General features: G+C 37.3%; 5 protein-coding genes and 1 long non-coding RNA gene across 14 annotated transcripts in view; 2 read left to right on the forward strand and 4 right to left on the reverse strand.

Moving 5' to 3' along the window:
- The window catches only part of LOC104816603, a 7,529-nt gene extending 5,407 nt beyond the window's left edge, over window positions 1-2,122 (forward strand). Inside the window, exons 13-19 of one of the 2 annotated variants that reach the window (XM_010545509.1) lie at window positions 44-116; window positions 310-459; window positions 813-935; window positions 1,118-1,288; window positions 1,580-1,639; window positions 1,742-1,890; window positions 1,966-2,122. In XM_010545509.1, coding sequence (XP_010543811.1) covers window positions 44-116; window positions 310-459; window positions 813-935; window positions 1,118-1,288; window positions 1,580-1,639; window positions 1,742-1,855 — 691 coding nt within the window. In that variant the 3' untranslated portion in view covers window positions 1,856-1,890; window positions 1,966-2,122. Of the gene's footprint in view, window positions 117-309; window positions 460-812; window positions 936-1,117; window positions 1,289-1,579; window positions 1,640-1,741; window positions 1,891-1,965 lie in introns of those variants that run through there. The other variant, XM_010545510.2, reaches the window with a different exon arrangement.
- LOC104816693 (protein trichome birefringence-like 9) lies at window positions 1,901-3,848 on the reverse strand. The gene is made up of 4 exons (XM_010545622.1): window positions 3,349-3,848; window positions 2,581-2,970; window positions 2,318-2,476; window positions 1,901-2,234 (listed from the first exon to the last, which is right to left on the reverse strand). The coding sequence occupies exons 1-4, from the start codon at window positions 3,744-3,746 to the stop codon at window positions 1,901-1,903; spliced, it is 1,281 nt and encodes a 426-aa protein (XP_010543924.1). The 5' UTR covers window positions 3,747-3,848.
- Window positions 3,849-4,362: 514 nt separating this feature from the next.
- Window positions 4,363-8,410, forward strand: LOC104816604. 8 transcript variants are annotated; one of them, XR_772311.1, is made up of 3 exons: window positions 4,363-4,672; window positions 5,437-5,593; window positions 5,957-8,410. It is a non-coding gene; the product is annotated as an uncharacterized LOC104816604 (long non-coding RNA). The 8 variants fall into 8 exon arrangements; XR_772309.1 differs by having other exon boundaries at window positions 5,437-5,584; XR_772312.1 differs by having other exon boundaries at window positions 4,363-4,611; window positions 5,437-5,584.
- A 329-nt stretch (window positions 8,411-8,739) lies between these two features.
- Window positions 8,740-10,811, reverse strand: LOC104816605 (B3 domain-containing protein At3g11580-like). Its single transcript, XM_010545512.1, has 3 exons — window positions 10,694-10,811; window positions 10,056-10,273; window positions 8,740-9,252 (listed from the first exon to the last, which is right to left on the reverse strand). The coding sequence occupies exons 1-3, from the start codon at window positions 10,749-10,751 to the stop codon at window positions 9,199-9,201; spliced, it is 330 nt and encodes a 109-aa protein (XP_010543814.1). The 5' UTR covers window positions 10,752-10,811; the 3' UTR covers window positions 8,740-9,198.
- On the reverse strand, window positions 10,787-11,479 carry LOC104816694 (B3 domain-containing protein At5g06250-like; the record flags this gene model as incomplete). Its single annotated transcript, XM_010545623.1, has 1 exon — window positions 10,787-11,479. A coding segment is annotated over exon 1 (546 nt), but the record flags the coding sequence as incomplete, so codon positions are not given.
- Window positions 11,480-14,917: 3,438 nt separating this feature from the next.
- Window positions 14,918-17,767, reverse strand: LOC104816695 (receptor-like serine/threonine-protein kinase SD1-8). The gene is made up of 2 exons (XM_010545624.1): window positions 17,637-17,767; window positions 14,918-15,578 (listed from the first exon to the last, which is right to left on the reverse strand). Exons 1-2 carry the CDS (start codon window positions 17,765-17,767, stop codon window positions 14,918-14,920), a joined length of 792 nt encoding a protein of 263 aa, XP_010543926.1.
- Between the last annotated feature and the right edge of the window lie 1,053 nt (window positions 17,768-18,820).

Genomic DNA, 18,820 nt, shown 5'->3' on the forward strand with positions numbered 1-18,820 from the left:
CTCTTCCCCGCCGATTATGCCATATATGATTATTTTGTTCCAGAACTCGTAATAATCAAGGGCTCTGGGGCTTCTTTGCATTCCCTTCGAAGAAGAAAGACGTGCCTGAGTTATTGGTACGTTCCATCTTTTCATTTTATCCAAAGCATTCTGCTGAACGACTTTGATATCTTGTTCTTAAGAATATTGTCCAGTAGACTGTAGTCCTTTGGACGATGCTCTTTTTGCCTGGTACTGCATTTCATCAGTCAATTACTTATTAATTAGCTTCACATAGGAGTGATTCTGGAATTCTTTCACTGTATGCAGGGAAATGAATATATTGAGAAATCCAGTGCAAGCATAGACAAAATGGACTCTGAACCTAATGATATTTACAGATTTGAACTTCTAAGGAATGAATTGATAGAACTTGAAAAGCGGGTCCAAAGAAGTACTGATCAATCAGAAAATGAAGAGGTAAGTCTAACACCAGCTGCTGCAAGATCTTGAAATTGTTTCTGCACCTGTTATAGCAGTTTCAGAGTGCCATTCCCAATGCAAATAAATACTCTTGGTTCGATTTCCATCATGTTTTGATATCCGAATCAAATGGCCCGACACCTTTAACGGTTCGTGTTATCTCAGCTTGATGTCTCTTTTGCACCACTTTTGGCATATTAGTCACATTGCGATCAAGTTCATGGAAAGGCCATGCAATGTTTTTAAGCTCTGATCCATGGATAAACTTCTTGAACCAGTAGAGGGTGACTCCACTGATAAGCGTCTCTTGCCTTTGTTCCCTAACAGGCACATTCACCTGTTTTCTGTAGGAAAGAATCTCTGAGAATGTTCCTGAATCGAGAGCTAATACTGGAGATGTACAGTTGGCTCAGACTCCAAAGAGAGAAGGCGTTGTTGAGAGAACTATTCACAAGCTAAGAGAGACAACTACGGTATGGATTGTCTTCCCAACTCTTAGGATCATCACTTGTTATGTCTGGTCACCAAAATCATCTTTTCTTATATGGCCATTGTTCCTTAAACCATTTTGTCTAATTTAATAGTTTGGTTCGGTGTTTTCATGACCTAATATGGGTTTTACATGGATGTTTTGTGGGCTTGCTAATTTTGGCAGGACGTTTGGCAAGGAACTCAGCTTCTTGCTATTGATTCGGCTGCTGCCATGGAACTGCTACGGAGGTCCCTGATAGGGGATGAATTAACTGAAAAAGAAAAGAAAGCTCTTCGCAGAACCATGACTGACTTGGCATCAGTAGTTCCAATTGGTTTCCTAATGCTTCTCCCGGTAAGAGACCTGCATAACAAAATTTGTTCCGTACATCAACTTAACAACTATCTTGTTTCCAACTGCTGCTGTTGTTCTTCCTCAGAGATCAGATCTTGTTCATTACATAGTTTTACTTATCATGTCATAGAAAGATTGAAGTACATTCTGTCAGAAGCTCCAAGCTTAGATCTATTGATGTCTTTCTTGATACAAGCTAATATAACCCAATCACCATTCCGTACGATTCTGATAAGAGGATATGCTTCGGTCTCCAAATTTTAACCTAATGGCTAAACTATGTCTAAACAGGTGACAGCTGTTGGCCATGCGGCAATGCTGGCTGCTATTCAGAGATATGTCCCTGCTCTGGTACACAGCCTTCTCCACCAGATTGGTTCTTCTGTGCTAGATTCATCAGAAATCAGAACCTTATGTCCAACTAAGCTGATTCAATATCATCTGTTTGTTCAGATCCCTTCCACATATGGACCCGAAAGGTTGAACCTGTTGAGACAGCTCGAGAAAGTCAAGGAAATGCAAACCGATGAAACGGAGTCTGAAGAAGGCAACGAGGAAAAAGCATAACCAGAAGAAGAATAAAAAAAGAAAACATACACCGAGTGAGTACAGTTATTGCTTTGTTCTATAACCCATTGACAAAAGCTGAGCATAGAGAATCTCATTCCATGTGTCAGGTACACCAGGTAGGCACCAATGGCTGCAGTCTTGAGGAGCATCAGCAGGAGTGCCCGGCTCTCGATAACGCGAAGGATGAGCATCTTTTCTAAACTCGGTTAGATATGTGATATTCATAAACTTAACCTTACTGCTGTGTCCATATCCCATTTCTTCGATTACTTGAGCTATATATCTGTTATGAATTGGGTCGGGTTCCATTCTCCTCTTGTCAGTCTCTGGCTCTGTCTCTGCATCACATAGGCCGCCCAAGTTCCATGTCCCATTCCTACAAAACACCACCAACAAGCTCAAACCCTGGTCCAAGATCTGGAAAAGAAAAACTTCTTTGATGTTGTCTGAAACAAAGACCTGTAGTGAACTGGAGAGAAGCTTCTGAAGAAGACATGACTCCTCTCAGGATCTAGTTTCTCTGTGACCCATGACTTCCACGTCCCCAAAGACCTCCCAAAAGCCTCCATTACTCCCATTGTCTTGTTCAGTTTCCCTCCCTCCTGAAAATAACATCCTCTGCAAAAACAAAACAAAACCCAGCAAGGGAAACTCAAAAAATAAGACGGTAATGTTCTCGAGCTACTTGAATCTAAAAGAAACAAGAAAAAAATCCCTCGTACGAGTTGATGGTTTTGTCTTTGTTCCACCAGTGCCCTGTGTTAAAGACCAAGACATCAGATCCGACCCATCTTCTGGACTGCCAGTTGAACTCGTCCACTCTGACCGTCATCTTGATTTCTTCGGACGAGTTCTCGGGTGGGCGGCCAATGACCACCAGAAACGGGGCTCTATAGTATTCGACGGTGAGGTTGTGGTCGGGAAATCTCATAGAGAGAAATCCTTTGTGTTTGCTTATGGGATTCCCATTCACTTCGTATATGGAAGATCTGTTCCGCACTGCTTCAGAGATCATACACAATAGAGATTCCCACTGGTTCCTCCCGATAGAATCTCCGGCAAAAACTATCCTCCCATTCCTACTCCTCTCCAGAAGATCACTCGCATTGAATCTAAATCACATCATACCATCACACCCAAATCTTTAAGATTATGTACACATATATATACATATATATATAGATATAGATATTCCCTCAAGTCTCATGCAGAATAATGAAGTACAGACAAAACCCTAGAACCTAAGCTTGTAGTAGATTCAGATTCCTGGCCAAAGACTAGAGTTAAGGTGTTGTCGAGATTGGAAAAGGGTCGAGATCGTTTATCAGAACACGAACTCAACGTAATTTATGCATCTGAAACATGCAAACCGATTCATACGAGACAAAAAAAAATGAGGAACGACGTTAAGAAGTGGTTCGAGACACGGACAAGGATCAATATACATATATAGTTTCATACGTAAATATACACAACAGATACGTACGCACCGGGGAAGGTCGCAGCCGTACGGTTGCCATCGCCATTGAAGATACCCAGAATCCTTCCTTCCGTTACTGCGACAACGAAAACCCGGGTCGAGAAACCTGCAATCCTCTCCGTACAATCGAACCCTCGAGTTTCCATCGACACGAACCCATCTTCCGTACGAGTAATCACAGTATGGTCGTTGGTTTAGGGTTTCGGACAAGAACCCAAGACGGAGGAGCAAAGTGCGAGGCTCCAAAGAGGCGACGACGCCGGATAATATGATGAGGCCGAGGAGAGATACGAAGACGCAGAGATATTTCCTGATCTTAATGAAGACGAAGGGACATGACGAAGGAAGGGAGAAGAAGAAGTGCTTCAAAGACGTTATGTGTCGATGATGATGATGATGATGATCCATTCTATTGTATGAGTTCTTCCTCTCTGTTTGAACAAGTCTTTTTGCAAGCAAGAGACGTAAAATGTAAACATACCCTTTTCTTGGTTTTTTTTTCGCCCTTTTTTTTATATGGTAAGTGATAAAATATTTACGGAAGCTTCTATGTAATTGGATTTTATGCCTTAATTCTCTTGTTATTATTATTATTATTATTATTATTAGAATAGAATAATGAATGATACGAGTTCTCTCTCTTTGAACAAGTCTTCTAGTCTTTCGTAAGCGAGAGACGTAAGATGTAAATATACCCTTTTCCTCTCTCTTTCACCCCTTTTTTTTTATGGTAACGTATAATTTATGGAAGCTTCTGTGTAATTTGGATTTTTTGCCTTCTCAACATTATATATATATATATATAGCCATTCTCGACTCAAAAGCAAAATATAGCCGCGAAAAAATTTGTTGAATAAAATTTTAATAAGATGAATATGTTTAAGCGTATATAAATCAGGATTCGATTATACCAAATATCGAATTAAATATTAATTAATTATTAGACTAAGCCGTCGTGGACAAGGCCTTGGAAGAATCAAGAAGATACATGTACGGTTTCACGCTTTGCACTTCTTAAGCCCAAACCCAAATGAAAGTTCTGGGCCGCCTAAACGTACGGTCCTCTTCTCTGTACGGAAACTGTTTGGCCGGAAAACTGTAACGGTCCCTCTTCTCCTCCGCGAATTTGAAGCTGAAGCTGAAGGTTGTGTCTGTCGGAAAGTGTACGATTATGTTCGCTGCGATCCCAAGGAAATTGCTTTCTCTTCCTTCTCTCGCCGATCCTTCTCGCATCAAGAAGCGTCGGAACTTGACTTGGAACGACCGATTTCTCGTGAGATTCCCGAACTTCTTCGTCATGATTGCTCCTCGTTTGCTCTTGTTTCGCCTTCTGGGTATTGAAAATATTCTCTTCCGAATTGAGATTTTCCTTGGGTTTTCCCCGGTTCGTCTTCTCGTGCATTTTGGGTTCTTTGTCTGCGAGATTTTTGTGATGATTCTGATTGCTAGCGTTATAGTATCTCTTTCTTGAGAATCTGACTTGTTTGGACCCTTGCCCTTTGTCGGAAATTGCTCTCATCAGTGTTAGTGAAGAGATCATGGGTTCTTTGACGTTGTATATTAATCCTTCGATTAGGTTCAAGTGCCGTCAAGATTTTATGCGATGTTATATTATGGAGAAACTTGTATTTGGATTATGCGCATTGTGGAAAATTGGCACAATCAGCCTCTGGATCATCTGGTTGTTGCGGCTTTTAGGCTTCGAATGAATGACAAAGATTGCTCCTTTTTCTTCCTGCCGAAGCATAGAGCGGTGAATGGACGGAACAAATCATAGACTCTTCCATTGCGAATAGAGCTCAGAATTTGTTTGTCTTTTATGATTTTGAGGAAGCGTGAAATCTGGGGATGCCCTTTTTTTTCTTATCTTCATTCTTAAAGAATTCCAAAAGGGGAGAAAGCTTCAGGGCTCCGCATTCTTGCAATCAGAAGCCTGATTATGTCTCATTGGTGTTGGTTTTAGGGATGGTAGAAATATATGTGATTGGAGGATGACTTTTCTCATATTTTCAGAGATGTGAGGGGCTTATCCTTCGAATGGAACCGTCTAATTCTAATCACTGAGTGATAGTTTTTGGTTTCATGATGTGATAATTAGGTCACAAAGGAAACTTATAGGCTTTGTGCTGCAAACTGGGTCTGAGATATAGGTCCTTATCTTCTACCAAATGATTATAAGAAGCATGAGGAACTTGAAGCTATAAAAGAAGTTAAAGAGAATGAGCCCTCTGTCTTGGAAGATCTCAGTAAGACCTGTTAAGTTATTTTGTCTATACTGCTATAGAAAAATATGCTTTACTGATTGATTGGAAGCTTGTAAGTTATTAATGATGTAATTATTTTATACTGTACTGGGTTGGGCACATCTCATTGCCACAGTTTTTTATGCAAATTACAAGTTTTTGCTGTCGTATGGGCACTGGATATTTGACCTTTGGTGTGATTTATGATCTAAAGACTTGGGGTTGTTGACATTTGAGAAGTTCTTTCCCTAATTCTTATTATCTTCTTAAATCTTCTCTTCCATTCAATATAGTGCTCACTTCCTGTGTAGTCTATCTTGCATTCTTTCAATAATTATCTTTTGGTTTTGTTCTTTCCATTTTTCGTCCACAAAGGAAGCTGCAAAGGTGCCATGGCATGAGCTTCTGCATATAGGGATACCCTTAAAAGCTTTATACAAGGTCCCAAGAGGATGTCGAACAAGTTATGCAGATTGCAGAAGAAGGAAGACTTAAAAAATCGCAGCAGGCGAGGCTGATAACTCAAAGAAAGCTACTTGGCCTTTGGTTAGGTCGTGGATACTTGGTTGTATGAATTATTCAAGAAATCAGTCGATGATGCAACCTTTTACATTGAGGTGGCCTATTTGTCAAGCATCTCCTGTTAAGGCCTTAAACAAACCTATCTTGGATTCTTGGCCAAGAATCAAGATTGATTGAGAACACCACCCATTATTCATCAACACGTTGCTTCATGTGAATTTTATTGAACAGAACACCGATCTTATCTGACGCAGGATTTTAATCCACAGCTTCTTCGGATTATGTCTTTTCAGCAATTCTGCAGGGCAGAAGCCTGCTCATAACAGGTTGTTCTCCTAGTTTTGTCGAGGGCACCGCCCATTGGTGGAAGTTGCGGAATGGTTTGTAAGATTTCTACCACTAGTAGCATATGTATACAGTATACCCTTATTTGTTGTTTCCATAAACGTGTTTACATTTCCATGCTAATATTTCATCTGGCTCCAAAACTTTCCTACCCCTGAGACCTAAAGCTAAGCTAAGGTAATTGTTAATGGGTTTGAGTTCCATGCCAATTCAACCATCTTTTCCTATGACAGATGCCTTCGAAACTGGAAAAGAGAAAGATGTCTTGCCCCCTAGAAACTGCAAAAAGGCGAAAACATCAGATAGATTCTCAGGGAACAGAAGTTTTTCGAGTGGTTGAAGAAAGCCTCTCATGGAGTAATATAGATACATTCAGTATTGTACTTTAGTCTTGTATGATTGAAAAACTCCACGGCAGGACGAAACCCCGAAATGCAAGGAGGCTTTTGGGCATCTTAACTAGCCAAAAGCTTCTTGGAACTAGTGATAATGGCTCCTTTCTTGGGGCCCTTCTCCCACTTGCAGAGGCCACTGAGACACTGGATTTGGGCAGAAAAGCAGTAATTCTCTTCTCTTGCCTGAATGAATCTTCATGGGGCCCTGAGGATCACCTGCTGCAAGTATGATCACCAAACAAAAGGTAACTTGCGCATGTTTTGCATATCTGTGTTTATATTTCTGCTGTCATGTCAACAAAATGCTTCTGCCTTAGATTAGCACTCACTCACTGCACTCAAAGTCAGAGCATGTGCAGCATAACCCGAAAACCCTTTTAGGTGGTGAACTGGTGGATAGGCATCTTTAGTGTTGTATTTGTTTGTTTCCATCTATTTGATGCGAGGTTTTTGTCTAATCAAGATTGTGTTTTACTGCTTAGGAACCATATGCTATTAGGTCCAACAAATTTCTTGTGTCAAGAATCCACTTGAAAAGGAAGGGTTCTTGTGTCAAGAATCCACTATTAGGCAAATTGCTCTTTGCTTTTCTCTAATCCTCTTGGAGTCGGTTCTCGAGCCAGTTTGGCTATAGGCCATGCCATTTCCTTAAGAACCCGACTACAGATTCCTTGCAAGATCTAACTAATATCATTAGAACATTCTGCTTTCCACCACATAGACTGTCTCTGCTTTCTGATTGCAATCTCGGGTCCTCTGACCTGGGAAGATTCCAGATTACTGTTCTGCCTAGAGGCTCTTTGGTGACTTTCTAGAGTCTCTTTTAGATAAATCATGAGTTGTGATACAACACATTCTGAAGTGATTTGATGAGATACATACAGATGATGATGAAAAACAAAGTGTTCTAGGATTCAGGCCTGATGAGTGAGGGTCCATTTTGTGTGATAGATCACTCGGTTTTTTTTTTTTTATAAAAATAATCATCATTGAGGGTGTTCCAACTCTCCTTTTTGGATTTGCACATGGTGGGGATACTCTCATCTTTTGAACCCTTCTAATGATTGATTTCTTCTCTGGATAATACACTCTTTTCATCTGTGGGTGAAGGCCTTGAAGAGCATTTGAAGGGAATCCGCATCCCAAATGATTTTGGAAACAGATGCTTCACTGTTCATCTGACCTTTGTACATGGCAAAAGGCTCATCTCAGTGTGCCTAAAGTCTCTTCCTTTTTGTCAAAGTTGTAGGCGCCCATTGGTAAAGGATACATGACTTGATTGGTCTTTACGAACACACTTTAACCATTTTCTCTATCTATTTTTGTTTTATGGCCAGCAGGTGAAGGTTGATTTCCGGTGAAACCGAGTTCATCTCCTCAATCCGATCCCGAGGATGCTCGGTTTTGGGCAGAAGCAGAGCAAAGTGTGACATGGGTTTTGCAATAGAACTGAGAGGATTCATGTCTGGCCTCTGTGTTAGAAATGATTCTGGAAATAGAGCCCCACTTGCCATTAGGACAACTAGTTTTTTCAATAGAACAATGCAGAGAAGAGCTTACAAGATCCCTTCAGCAATTCAAAGACAATGATGGGAAAAAAAAAAGGATGAAATGGACCCCTGAGACAATTGAACTTTGAGACTGAAGAAAGTGGGTTTGTTAACAAAAAGAACTAAAAAAAAAGACAGCAACTTAGATTGAAAGCTTAAAGCTATGTATACATCTATATATACACATATATATATATATATATGTATGTGTGTGTATTTGTGTATGTAATAGTCACTCCACCATCCCATATTGTAATCATATGTTAGGGGGCCCCCACTTTTTGTTCTCATAATCTCCTCCCAGAATCTCAACAGTTCCATTCACGTTCTGCCAATTACAAAAACATTAAAATAAAACCCAGAGGAAGATTAAATTAAGAAAACAGAGTACCATTGATACATTCATGGTGATACATACATCTTGGTGTGCGCATTCATGCATGCATGCATGCATGTGTGTGTACACACATATACACTTGTATATATAGAGAATCCACCACCATCTTCATCATCTGCTTCAGACATGTGGATTTTCTCGAGATCCGTTCTCGTTCTCCTCTTGACCTCCGAGAATGTCCCCATCGGACACTCCAAGAGTTCTGCGCCTTTGAAAACTTTGCCCCCTCTTTTTTTTTTATATTTATTTTTTTCCCAATTAGTGGATATAGTACGATATTACTGATCTGCGTACATTTTTTTCTTTCTTTTATATATATATATGTAAATGTATATATCTAGCTCTGAAGATCATCACCAAATCTGGGTCCATATGAAGTCAAATCCGAAGTTGTCACGTCTTCGAATCTCATCCTCGTCGATCTCTCGTCTGCTTCATCGTATCTTCGGAGAAAGATATATTCTGTTTCAACCCAAAAATCAAATTTTAAATTTAAAAAAAAATACAACCAATTAAGTTCTTTGATATACGCAATTATATGTACTATATCCGTGATACAGAAAAATCGACGTCGTGTGTGTCCTATATATATATATATGTAATATAGATGTAAACAATGATCGGAATGATGACGTTGACGATGACGAAATAGTAATGGAAACGACAGTGATGTTAACAGAGATCAGACAGATAATTAAAATGAATTAAAAACGAGACTAAATGATAATTAAAGATGAAAGATTCTAACAAATTGGCCATGTGCCACAGCAAGCATAGTCTTCTTGCTCCCCTTATTATAATCAAACTATATAATATTTAAAATCCTTTCTAATCAATTCACATATATGTATTTTTGTTTTATTTTAATGTGAGCTCTCACCTCACCTGTCTCACTTTGTGAAACAGGCGCCCCTACCCTTGTTTAACTCTTACAACGAATTATTATTTAATTTCAGCTTAAACAAAATAATAATAATAATCTAACTTCTATTTAATACGTCTATATTCTCATTGGACCCCAAGATAGAAGCATGGACTAATAAATCTTAAATATATAGTTTCTATGATAAGATTGCATCACGGCCTAGGAAAATCCATTAGTACGATATCATATATTAAAACTATAATTCGTTACACTTTCACATTTTTATCCCCAAAAAAAAAGATTTATAAACTGCGTGGTAGTAATCTTTTTAAGGGTGAATGTTTTCCAACGTATAATTCCCTATTATTTATATATAATTTGTAGAGAAAAGAAGAATTACCATGGAGTGAGGGTAATAGTACAATTGGGCCGACACGTCACCGTCGCCGTAGCCATAGCCATAGCCATAGCCGTCACGGCACGGCGGCTCGACCACGGTGGTCGTCGCCACGTCATCATCGCGGTCGAGCTGACACTCCAAGTTAACTCCGAACAACCTGACCGTCCTCGAGCTCGGTCCCATCGCCGGCGACTGAGCCTCCGCCATTGCGGCGGTTCCTGTAAATAATCATTATAATCACCGCACAACACGTGCAGCTCTCTAAACAAAAAATATAAAAAAAAAAAAAAGCACAACCAAACAAAAGCATGTTTATCCAACGGGATTGGGCTGTACTCTTCACGCGCTCCCATGCGCGTGTCTATCATCTTTCTATGCACATTGCTTCAATTCGGTAGAATTTTATATTAGGTCGCTGTTATCCAGACACAGGCACACGTAATCGCTGGATATGTTGTAAAAATAAAAAATAATAATGTCATCTGTCCTTTTTTTTTTATTTGCATGGCTCTTTTACTCACGACGATAGTTTACATCCAAATAAAATTTTATGTCCGAATTTTATAAACGTTACGGAGAAAATATTGCAAAAAACAAAAATAACTATTTTTTTTATCAAACAATTAAAAAATGATTACCAGAGTGAGGATCGTAACTAGACGCGTGGACTTGATGAGGAAGTTGACGATAAGGCATCGTCGTTGACGTGGCAGGACCGCGCGTCGTACTAACGAAACCGCCGTCGCGTCGCCGCCCGCCGAGCGGTGGCGTTGGAAGAAGACGACGTCGCCGGCGTCGAGCTGCTTCTCTTTAACGTACCTGCTCCATCCTTTGGTCAACACATAGCTTTGACTACTGTTCCAATACGAGTACCTGAACCTCCAACACTTGCCGGACTCGTCCTCGAAGCTCAGCAACATCCCCTTCTCCGCCGCCGTGTCTCCGTCGCATCCCCCGCCGGAGACGGCGGAGGAGGACCCATTGAGGGGAAAATACTTCTCGGCGTGTTGTTTGGGGATGACGAGGCGGTTGAGTTTTCCGACGTCGCTTGGCGTGAGAGACTTCTCGAAGAGCGACTCTAATTGATGATGATCGCTGGTGCAAGTACTGGGGTCGTTTTGAGATGACGGTACTACGTCGTTTTGGGGTTGATTCCTCCACCATGTCGAGGCGGCGGTTTCCGGCGGCGGAGGAATGGCGTCGTTTTGGCGTTGGTGTTGCCACCAGAGAGTTGTAGAATGGTTGACGTCTCTCGAGTAATGGTTGACTGATGACATTTTCTTGTAGAGAGAGAGAGAGAGAGAGAGAGAGAGAGTTTCAGAGGTTTGGTGAAAGAGAAATGGGCACTCGTACTAATATAGTATCATACGAAGAGGAGAGAGAGAGAGAGAGAGAGAGAGAGAGATGTATTAAAATGAAAATGATGAAGTGAAAAAAAAAAAGATTGACGTGAAAACTGCGGGAACTATTTGATGTAGTTTTTGCGGATAGCAAAGGACACGGCAACGAGAGTACTTTTAAGGTTTTGCGTGATGGCAAAAATATTCAATCATTATATGTATATATATATATACACACACACGCAGTCACTGCATGTTACTATGATATAGTTGTATAATGTTTTTGTTCTTTCTTGTTGGGTAATTTTTTTTGTCTTGATTTTTTTTTATTGCTTGGGAATAAGTACGAGCGCATCGGATTCCATGACGGACCTATAGTATTAGAGATATTTGAATATTCATTACTTAAATTCTTCTTATAATATAATGAATTGTATGCAGGATATATTCATTGTCAAGTTTTAAAAATTTTGAATAGTTTGAAAAGAAATTTACAATGTACCCAAAAAACATAAAATACATTTACAGTTTCAATGGTAGTAAAAGGCATGGAAAAAAGGTTTTTTTTTTTATGTTTATGTTAGGCTACACGAACCCCCAAAAACTAACCCTTTTTTTAAAAAAAGAAAAAGAAAATGGTCAGACGAAATACAAATATAATATAATATAATATATATATATATATATATATAACTATTTAGGAAACGTAAATGATCAAATCCCATGACATGATTCATTGAAATTGATCCAAGTTGTTGCGTACTTCCTTAAACTGTAAAAAAAAAAACACATTAGGGTTTTACAGAACATGTTTCGTCATAGTTTGACAGGAAAATCTGGTCCTATGATTTGGACGCAAGTAAAACACGATACAACATTGGTCAACGTCCATAATGTTTTTATTTGGTCAATGGTCAATGTTATAATCGCAAGATTTATTAATCATGACTCCTTTTTCAAGTTGATTTGTTGGAATGGTTCGATAAATATGAAATATATATATATATATATATATATATTTAGTTGACGTGGACTCGTTAAACATGTTTCAGTCGCTCCAACTGTCGTCTACGTTGACTTTAATAATCTGTCTTTGAACGTCTGTTTTCAATGTATTTACAAGCCGAGACTAATTATTCACCCATTGATTTTTTTAATAGTATGTTTTGACACTCCACATATAAAATGTTCCGTCAATTTTATATTGGAAATAAATTTAAGAAAATACAGAAAAATCGGTTTTTTAATTGCGAGAATGTTTTTTTTTGGGACTAAATCTATATGTATATGTTATATCACAGCGAATGATATACAAAAAAACCCGTATATATGATATAATATATATATGGTATATATAGACTAGTAGGGGTGGTGGTCGTTTCCCTTCGGTACTTTATAACGGAATCACACTGAACCAAAAAATACGGTACGATTCTCAAACCGAATCATCCCAATTTTTAAATAGTATTTTTTTAAAATCGAACCGAATTTTTAAAAAACTCCAAAAACCCAAAATTTATTAAAAAAATCTAATTTTTAATAAAAACCGAACCGAATATAAAATAATAATCAATTGATAAATATTTTTATAAAACCGAACAATTTTCGAAGCGAATACCGAAACGTCCACGCCCCTATAGACTAGTATGTACGAAACCTATGCTAAATCCCGTATGCACACAATAACCATTCTGATCAGATCGTTTCCTCGCATGAAACTTCACTTGAAGAACCAATACAGAGCAAACATTCATTTTCGATGTTAATGGTTGCGAATTCACAGATGTTGCCGCAAAACCCATCATCCTATTCTGTAGTTCTTGGATTCCCCATGAAACTTGTAACAGGAAATCCGAAAATCAACCGTACGTTAGGGAATAAAGATTACCAGTAATAGAAAAGCTGGATTCACATACTTTAAAATGGCATTTTCCAAAAAAAAAAAAAGGAGGGAGAGAGATGTTCCCGAAACTATGGAGGGACATCCAATATTTTAGGGATAGACAAAAGGGGTCGGAAACTGCTTCAGTTTTTAGATTCTGTCTGGATTTTAGGTTTCTCATCTTCAACGGTTAAAAAGTGTTTAACCGTTAAATCTCCATTGGAACTGAGAAACCTCTAATGGTCTTTCCACTGATTAAATAGTGGAAATGTTCCTTTCGTTTACCTCCAACCATTCTTCTTCTCATTCTTTGCTTTTCTTACAAGAAATCTTAGGGTGTACTCTCGTGCCATGAGTTGTACATCTTGATTAGAGTTATTTGGGTTCCCCTTTGATCGTGAACCCTAAACCATTGATCAAACCATGTACATAGAATTCTGTCACAGTGTTAGGACATAAATCTGGTCAAAATCCGAGGTTCTTATGAGTTTCTTCGGGGAGAAGTTATCGATAAAAGCAATGTTAGCCTTCTCAAAGACTGTTGGATTGATCCAATCTCGGGTTAGCCGTTTGGTATTCATCAGAAACTACCAGAAACAACCTATTCAAGTTGTCTGGAAGAAACCCGAGATCGGATGGACAAAGCTAAACTTCGACGGCTCCAGCATAGGAAGAGAAGGGCAAGCCAGCATCGGAGGGATATTCAGAAACCACAAAGCCGAGTTTCTTCTCGGATACTCAGAATCCATAGGGAAAGCCACGAGCTCCATGGCTGAATTCGCCGCTCTGAAGAGAGGATTAGAGTTAGTTCTTGAAAATGGGTGGACGGATCTTTGGCTTGAAGGAGATGCTAAAACCCTAGTCGACATTATCACCAAGAGAGGAAATGTTAGATGCCACGAGACGAAAAGGCATGCAGATTACATCAATGTGGTGATACCCGAGCTAAACAACTGTGTATTGAGTCATATATACAGAGAAGGGAACAGAGCTGCTGATCAATTAGCCAAGTTAGGGCATGAACTTGGTAAACCACAAGTTTGGAGGCTTAAGCCACCGAATGAAGTCTTAGAGATCATGCATGAAGATGCAGAGGGAAAGATTGTCCTCAGAAAGAGATGAATCCAATCTTCATCTTCTTGATGGTTTTGTATAGTTTCACGTCAATATTTGGTGTTTGGCAATTGTACATATGATTTATATTGTATATATACGTAAATGAAACATGTAAATATAGATTCTTACAAGGACAAAACCAAGTAATATATGAATACTAGAGACTGGTTTGTTTCTATTCCCTGTTATAGTTTACATAATGTATAAAGCTTACATGAAATTTCAAGGACCTGTATTAGAGCATTTCGACATTAAACCACTGATTATAGAAGATATGTTTCCGCATTAAGTTTAAAGTTAATTACTTTTCCATATCAGTTCCTAGAGGAAAGGGTTACGACATGAGCAAATCGATTAAATCATAAAGATCATGCAAATTATATATAGAAATTTACCAATGACAAATGATACTTAACTGTGCGATCAAAACCCTAATACCCTGGTAAATGTGTTCATGCCCCTCAATGCACAAGAGGAAGAATGCATGAATTCCGCATTGGTTAGAATCAGTACCTGTGGTTATTTCAACGGAATGGTTGAATCTGAAGACGTGAGTAGTGCATCTCCGGTACGCCGCTAAACCGGACTCCGTGCCACGGCCCGCTTCGATACACCCTTGAATCTCTGTTCCAGAGGAAGATTTCAGGGAAGCCTCGGGATTCGAGCTTGAACAAGAAATCTCCGGTGGAGGGATCATCCGGGCTTCGCCAAGAGGTTATGTATCTGTCGAATCCGGTTCTCAGATCCCAACCGAGTTTCATCTCGGGGAGCAATGTGTCCGTCGGGTGATCGAAGCTTTGCCACAAGAACTCATCCGGGTTGTTGTTTTCCGAGTCTCTGAACACGAAATTTCCATTGTCGAGGAGCTCTGCAACCGGAGATTTGACTTCTCCGGTCAGATTCGTCGACCAGACGGGGTTATCAGCTTGATCGAAGAGGGCGAGGTTTCTGTCGGAGATCTTGAGAGTTCCGGAGGAATTGGAGAGAGGGTTGTCTCTGTTTGCGACCCAGACATATGTTCGCTTCGGGATGGTCTTGTACCAAATCCCCAGATACCAACTGTTCCGAGAATCGCTGGGCTTGAAGAATCCGAGCTCGAACACACCGCCGGGAGAGACAAGGGTCCGATTCTCAGAAACCGTGAGATTGAAAAAAAAAGTGACTCGGTGTATTATATTGGGTTTCCTACTTTATAAAAATAGAGTTACAAATGGATGGTACTTTGGATTTGGATATAGAAAATCGAATGTAATTGAGTAATACCTAAATATTCTTACTCGGATTTAAGAATTGCTTAGATATTATTTTTTCGAATCAAAATAATTTAATCCAAATTAAATATTAAAATAATTTAAAAATAGAGTAATTTTTTAGGAAATGGATATTTTTCTGTGAAAAGTGAATACCATCCAAATCCCAAAAAGAAATAATAGATTATAATTTTACAAAAAACAAAAACCAAAATACACGACAATATTGTTCGAGTTTTGGTGTAATAAATCGTCAATATATTTTATTTGTTCGCCAAAAAACCTTTGATATCTTGAAATTGCATTAATTAATTAATCAAAGAAAATATCATACACGACAACAGCGATCGGTCTACATATAAATGTGATGAAATTGGCATGTCGTGCACCATTAACATAACGTTTTTAATCGTCAAATGATTTTTCCTTGAATTTTATTTTGTAATATGTTGTGTTTTAATTATTATACAGAACATATTCATAAAATACAATAATGTTTCCCCAAATTAAATACATAATGATGTACATATAATAATACCCATGCATAAAAATATAAAAATAAGCAATTATCTTTTTTTGTGTATATATATATGGACAACTTCATAAACATATATACTCATGTCTGTTCCACGCCAAGATTGGTGTGTGATGGACAACTTTTGTGGATCTCAAATTATATTATGTAATTGTATTTGTTAAATATATAATTTTTTTATATAGTAAGGTCCTTCCATTTCGTCGTATACTATTTATGGAAACATCCATTGGTATGTTATACAATCCACATTTTCCACTACAAGAGGAAACTTCATGCACACACAAAACACGTACAGTTCAGTAAATCATATTTATGATGTAAATTTATTGGAAATTGTAACTTCATTTTGCTTATAGGATTTGGTTGAGCGCGATGTATATTAATATACTCACATTATTTATTTATTTTTTCTAATTTGGTAAAATAAAAATAAAAAAAAAAAGGAAAAAGGTGGGAGAATAGGTAGCAGACGGAGACTAGCAGTGTAGCTGCAGACATTAAAAACTGCTGAATTGGGACGGACATGTTTTGATCTTCAGCTATCTTGAGAATGAAAAAATATCTTTTATTCAAATATTTAATTATATTATATATTATATATATAACCTAACCTCTTACCCACTAAACTATAAATTAAAAAACAGTCCCTCGTTCTATTGTCGTTATAAAATATATTCTTCCTTAAATACAAATGATATCAAATCTTGAAAGAGATCTTTCATTCAGTAAAAATAAAGTTTTTTTTATAATTTGAAAGTTCACGGAGTCTTTGACCCGACTATATCTCCCAGAGAATCGGAAAAATCCATGTGAATACCCATTTCTAAACGAAGACACAAACCCAGATTGAAAAAAAAATCTTGCTCTTTTTTTTACCCGTTAAACCACCCAATATTGGTTAGAAAGTTGATTTTGCATTGGAAATGTAATAATAATAATAATAATAATAATAATAATAATAATAATAATAATAATAATAATAATAATAATAATAACAATAATAAACTGTAGTCGGATTATTGAACCAAATATGGAATATTATGCCAAAATTTATTTGAAACTATCTAGGTTGACATCAGTCGATGCAGTGTAAAAAGCTATATAATAGTTTATCTTTCACGATGTATATAAACATATGGAGACATAAATATATAAAAAAAAGGACCGTTCCAATATATTTTAGTCAGACTTAATTAATAAATGTTATCAATATTTGCGTGTGGAAAGAGTTTCCTCAGAAAATAAAGAGACAATTTGGATTTTAAAAATAATATAAAAAATGATTATTCAATTTGTTCTCATAAATTTTGGTATTTATGAGGAGAAGAGGTAAAAAAAAAAAGAAAGAAAAAGGAAAACAATATTTATGTTTTTTGCCAAGTTAAAAAAACGGTAGGGTGTTGCGGGGCCCATAGGATGACGCAAGCATGATGATTGGGTATGGGGAGATCCAACGGTGGAGATTGAACTTGGTTTTCACCCCCAAAGTCTCTCAGGGCACATGGGATATACTTTCCCCTCACGCAAGTAAACTCCAACTTGTGGAGCATCTGCTTTTGCCTTTCCGACACAACATCGCATAACATCTTCACTTCTACTTACACACATATATATATATATATATATATGTATATGTATATGTATATGTATATGTATATTGGGTAAGATAAAAAAATAATTGCGACTGAAATCAACCCATCTATAATAAATTAATTTAGCTTAATTAATACCGGTTGAAGAAAATGATTAATGTAACATCATGTTTTAATTGTATTAATTTATCCTATAATATTTCATAATATCATTTCAACCAACCATTACTACGGAATTAGTTCAGAATTTCAAATTAGTTGAGCTGTATATCTCCTAGCTAGTTGTAATAACCAACGTATAGTTTTTAAATGTCAAAACGTTAGACGATTATTTTAGTTTATTATTGAAAACCACTCCGTAGTTTTTAATATAACTTCTACTATATAATAAATAAATCCAAACGTCAAAAATACAATAATATTAAATTGTAGCTTTATATACATTTTTATATTATACAACTATTAATTAATTATATATACCAAATTTCGAATTTCGATTGAATAGGAGAAAATAAGCATGATCAACCTAAGAAAATTTATCATTTTTGTTCAAAGGCATTTCTCATGCTTTGTTTCACAAAAAAAAAATCTATTATGGTGATATATAATGTAGTTTTATATTGTTAGGTTAATTGGTACATCAATATGTACATAAATTTCTCAAATTAAGTATATATATTTAACATAAATAACTCATCGTTTAAGAATATTTTTCATAAACCGTCCAATTAATATCCATTTTTTTTCTCGTGGTCGAGGAAAATTTTCTCTTTCTCCCACGTCTACCTGAAAAATCTAAGGACGTGCAACTGGTTACGTACGTGGTCCTCTTCTATTTTAGTTGTTAAAGTTTTCTAAATCTATGTTTTTTTTGTAATATCTTATATTTTGCAGAGCAAATCATGAATTTTATGTCACGTGATTGCAGGACACGCCATTATTGGTGCTTGCCGTTTCTTTCTTTTTTTAAATTAAAAGAATACAATTTTTTACAAATAACATAAATACTAAGAGATATATATTCACGGTTCTTAATTTCCAATTAAT

This window comes from Tarenaya hassleriana, unplaced genomic scaffold (assembly GCF_000463585.1).
Source record: "Tarenaya hassleriana unplaced genomic scaffold, ASM46358v1 Cleome25, whole genome shotgun sequence".
Taxonomy (NCBI): Eukaryota; Viridiplantae; Streptophyta; class Magnoliopsida; order Brassicales; family Cleomaceae; genus Tarenaya; species Tarenaya hassleriana.